The 5156-nt window shown below is 39.1% G+C and overlaps 1 protein-coding gene across 1 annotated transcript in view; it reads left to right on the forward strand.

Annotated features, from left to right (window-relative positions):
* APBB1IP (amyloid beta (A4) precursor protein-binding, family B, member 1 interacting protein) overlaps positions 1–5156 on the forward strand; it is an 87293-nt gene that overhangs the window by 2597 nt on the left and 79540 nt on the right. The window contains exon 2 of the mRNA XM_011969109.1: positions 591–678. Coding sequence (XP_011824499.1) covers positions 591–678 — 88 coding nt within the window. The remainder of the gene's footprint in view (positions 1–590; positions 679–5156) is intronic.

The raw sequence follows: 5156 nt of genomic DNA on the forward strand, positions 1-5156 counted from the left end.
AAAAAAAAAAAAAAGAAAGGAATAGGAAAAGGCCCCTTTTAGTCTCTTGGACCTGCCTTCACACAAAGCCCTTTTGGTTTTTGCTGTTTCTTTGTTGCGGCCAAGTGGATGCAGTCATAGGTTTGCTTGGCTAAACAGCCCTGCCAACAGGTAGGTTCTCAAGATTTTAGGCTAAAGAAGTATTTTACTACAACAGACTGCATCCTCAAACAGTTTGTCTCCTCCAAGTAATTGGATATTTATTTCTTTGATGTCATGACTTAAGTCATTACAGAATTATTTGTATACATGTATACGTATAGTGTGTGTGTTCACCATTACAAGACATTATTTGTTCTTTTTAAAAATTAACTACCTCATTCTCATTGACATGTTCCATTTCAAGATCTTCCTTCTAGAATAATTTTTAAGCTCTAATTTTCTATAGGGGAAAAATTACATAAAACATTTTCAAGTTACAATATGGTTTTCATAGAACATGCTAAGAGAGAAAATGTGTAAATAATACATGGTTTTTGACTTGCTGAGTACAGTGTGCTACAGAAATGTTTGTATCATGAATAACTTTGACGGGGGTCTTTTTTTCACAGAGTTTAGGAGTTGACACTCTCCCTCCTCCTGACCCTAACCCACCCAGAGCTGAATTTAACTACAGTGTGGGGTTTAAAGATTTAAATGGTAAGCATAACCATTTCTTTTCTTAAGCAATTCAAAATCATGATGATGATTCAAATCAGTATGAAACTATAATTTGAAAACTAAATTAAAGGAACCTAAACATCATGATAAATATCATTGTTAAAATCATGGATTTCAGACTGGGTTTTACTGTGTCTTGATTGAATTGAGAGAATCAAGAAGATATTTTTGCCAATAACGAAAGGGAACACCATTCTGCATTTGTGAAAAGTCTCAAAATGATCTTGCACTTTAAAGTAAGGGGAGTTTCTTCTTATTACTAAGCCCATAGAGTAACAAGGAGTAGTATATGAAAATATTAATAAGGAAATGACCCTTCAGTGATAGAAATCAACTATTTCATAATGATTAATAAATATGAATGGATACTTCATATTTTATTTAAAATATTTTTAAATTTATATGTAATATATACTTATATGTAATTTAGTCTACTTGACATTTTTTCATTTTTCCTGAACTTGTCACTTTATTTTATTACCAAAAATCTCTCAGCCATGCATGGTGGCTCACGCCTGTGATCCCAACACTTTAGGAGGCCAAGGCGGGAGGACTGCTTGAGCTCAGGAGTTTGAAACCAGCCTGGACAGCATGGCAACACCCCATCTCTACGAAAAATTAAAAAAAAAAATAGCCAAGTATGGTGGCATGTGCCTGTGGTCTCAGCTGCTTGGGAGGCTGAGGCAGGAAGATCAAGGCTGCAGTGAGCTGTGCTTCTGCCACTGCACTCCACCCTGGGCAACAGAATGAGGTTCTACCTCAAGAAAATAAAAAACAAAACAAAACAAAAACTCTCAGTTTATTTAAGTGGAGACATCTTTAGGCCACATGCTATTCATATTATAATAAGTCTTGAGGCCGGGTACAGTGGCTTAAGCCTGTGATCCCAACACTTTGGGAGGCCAAGGCAGGCAGATCACGAGGTCAGGAGATCGAGACCATCCTGGCTAACACGGTGAAATCCCGTCTCTACAAAAAATACAAAAAATTAGCCGAGTGTGGTGGCAGGCGCCTGTAGTCCCAGCTGCTCGGGAGGCTGAGGCAAGAGAATGGCGTGAACCCAGGAGGTGGAGCTTGCAGTGAGCCAAGATCACACCACTGCACTCCAGCCTGGGTGACAGAGTGAGACTCCATCTCAAAAAAAATAATAATAATAAGCCTTGAAGTACTCACTTTCAAGTTATTGAAAACTCCCTGCAACTCTGGAAGAAGATTTCCCAAAGACTTGCAGTGCCTACCAAAAATGTGAAAAGCAAGATAGGAGAGAAGTTCAATTATAGAAATCCAGAATTCCAAGTTTTATTTCTGTGCTTCTCTGAATTTTTTTTTTTTTTTTTTGAGGAGTCTCTCTCTGTCACCCAGGCTGGAGTGCGGTGACGGGATCTCCACTCACTGCAACCTCTGCCCTCTGCGTTCAAGCGATTCTCTTGCCTCAGCCTCCCAAGTAGCTGGGACTACAGGCAAGAGCCACCACGCCTGGCTAGTTTTAGTAGAGACGGGGTTTTGCCTTGTTGGCTAGGCTGGTCTCGAGCTCCAGATCTCAGGTAATCCACCTGTTTCAGCCTTCTAAAGTGCTGGAATTACAGGTATGAGGCATGGCGTCCAACCAGGATTTATCTGTTTCTATCATTTCCAATAATTTTGTAATAAACCATTAGGTTCCAGTGACTGTTTCTTGATAAATTATAATATACCTCTTTTGATTTTCTCTTTTTCCTACACTCTTTTTATTTGCCACACAAATTTATTATTCCTGCCAGTCATTTCCACCAAGATGGTAACATTCATGAAGTTTTTTACAAAAGCAGGCCAGGCATGGTGGCTCACGCCTATAATCCCAGCACTTTGGGAGGCCAATGCTGGTGGATCACTTGAGGTCAGGAGTTCAAGACCAGCCTGGCCAACATGATGAAACCCCATCTCTACTAAAAGTACAAAAATTAGCCAGGCATGGTGGCAGGCACCTGTAATCTCAGCTACTTGGGAGGCTGAGGGACCAAAATCACTGGAACCCAGAAGGTGGAGGTTGCAGTGAGCCAAGATTGCACCACTGCGCTCTAGTCTGGATGACAGAGCAAGACTCTGTCTAAAAGAAAAAGCAAAAAAAAAAAAAAAGCAATACATTTTTATAAAATTATGATTGCAATAGATAACATACACTTGCACATATGAACAATGCAAATTTAGCCTTTTAGCCTCACTACATCATAACAGCTGCATACTTTATAATCAGTTCAATTAAACTTAAAATTTAATCAATATTTCAATTTAATTGTAGTCATCTCAACTGACGCTTTCTAAGCACTAACTCAGTGCCTGGTATCACAACACTGACAATGATAGGAGCAATGATACCCAGATACCCAGCAAGATATAAACACAGTGATGTTACACTACAGTAATAAGACACTCTTCTCATTAAGGAAACAAGATGTACACATGTGGTCTAATTTGGATACGGGACAAGACAATTAAAAACTACTGCTATGCATGGAAAATTAAATTTGTATGGAATTAGATTAAGAATAGATTTGTTTTATCTTCACTTTAAAACACTGCTAAAATGAGTTCAAAATATTTTGCCCAGGCTGGGTGCGAGCCTGTAATCATGCTTGTAATTCCATCACTTTGGGAGGCCAAGACAGGAGGATCACTTAATCCCAGGAGTTTGAGACAAGTCTGGACAACATAGTGAGACCACTGTCTCTAAAAAAATTTAAAAATTAGCCAGGCATGCTCGTATGTGCCTGTAGTCCCAGCTACTTGGGAGGCTGAGGTGGGAGGATTGCTTGAACCCATGAGGTCGAGGCTACAGTGAGCTATGATCCTACCACTGCACTGCAGCCTGGGCAACAGAACAAAAGCCTGTTTAAAAAAAAAAAAATTGCCCAAAGTCATTCAGAGAGTCAGTGACTAATTTCAGAATAAAATCTATTTCTATCCCATTCCCCAATTCCATGTTACTCAATTCTATATTCATAAATTTAGCTAATCTTTATTAAAACATTTCATCTCTATTGATAAATTTAGAAATCTTTAATATATTAAAAATCTATTAACAACTAATATAATAATTCAATTTATTAAATTTGCTTTGGAAATTACTAATATAAATATTATTATGGAGGTTTTGTCACCAAAATTTTTATAATAGAGTAAAGGTTTATATGTCAACAGTCACAATGTGATTTATTACATTAGAAAATTATAAATATGCTTCTTTAGTTCTATATATATTTTCTCTGAAAACATTTTAAATTAATTTAACTTAATTTTATAAAGAAATTATATATAAGCTGGGCCTGATAGCTCTCGCCTGTAATCTTAGCACTTTAGGAGGCTGAGGCAAGGGGATCACTTGAGGCCAGGAGTTCGAGACCAGCCTGGTCAACATGGCAAAACCCTGTCTCTACTAAAAATACAAAAATTATCGAGGCAAGGTGGTGCACACCTGTAATCCCAGCTGCTCGGGAGGCTGAGGCAGGAGAATTGCTTGAACCCAAGAGGCAGAGGTTGCAATGAGCTGAGATCATGCCACTGCACTCCAGCCTGGGTGACAAAGCGAGACTCTGTCTCAAAAAAAAAAGAAGTTGTATATAAAAGTGATTTACAGTAAAATAAACTCTTTTAACACATTGAGGAAACCCAAACTTTAGTCCCAGTACTGTAAACTAGCAGTACTAGCATTACTGTAATATGCTGCATGGCGTTTATGATGATGATGTCTGACAATGTATCCTTTCACAAACCTTATTTGTTACCGAGTAGGCTTCATTCCAGCTGCTCCCATTTCCTCAGTCTGGTTCATCACACCTATAGCAGCTAGAATTCTCCTCATGGATCACTTCCTTCCTGCCCATCCTTTGTTCATTATATTCACCATATCATATATGCCTGATCATCAAAGTACTCCACCAGGACTACTCACTGACACCACCCCCACTACACGGCATGATCTAATCAATGTTCAGGATCACACAGATTACTCTACCATAGTAATCCCACACATGGAAGAAATCCTAAGGTGATCTCTCCTCCCTCCCTCTCACTCTGAAAATTTTTGTCTTTCCTGTCTTTTAAAAGTTAACTCCCAGCTTACTGTCTTCATTAAGTTTCTACCATTTAATCCCATAATTTTTTAATTCCTTGCCACCTATGGTGCTTAATTTCTGCTATTTATCATTAATTGCTCTTGGCTGGGCACAGTGGCTCTTGCCTGTAATCCCAGCACTTTGGGAGGCTGAGGTGGGAAGATCACTTTAGCCCAGGAGTTTGAGACCAGTCTGGGCAACATGGCGAAACCCTGTCTCTACACAAAATACAAAAATTACCTGGACCTGGTGGCATGCACCTGTAGTCCCAGCTGCTTGGGAGGCTGAGTTGGGAAGATCGCTTGAGCCTGGGAGGCAGAGATTGCAGTGAATCGAGATCACACTATGGCACTCCAGCCTGGGCAA

The sequence above is a fragment of the Mandrillus leucophaeus genome, unplaced genomic scaffold (assembly GCF_000951045.1).
Source record: "Mandrillus leucophaeus isolate KB7577 unplaced genomic scaffold, Mleu.le_1.0 Scaffold872, whole genome shotgun sequence".
Classification (NCBI taxonomy): domain Eukaryota; kingdom Metazoa; phylum Chordata; class Mammalia; order Primates; family Cercopithecidae; genus Mandrillus; species Mandrillus leucophaeus.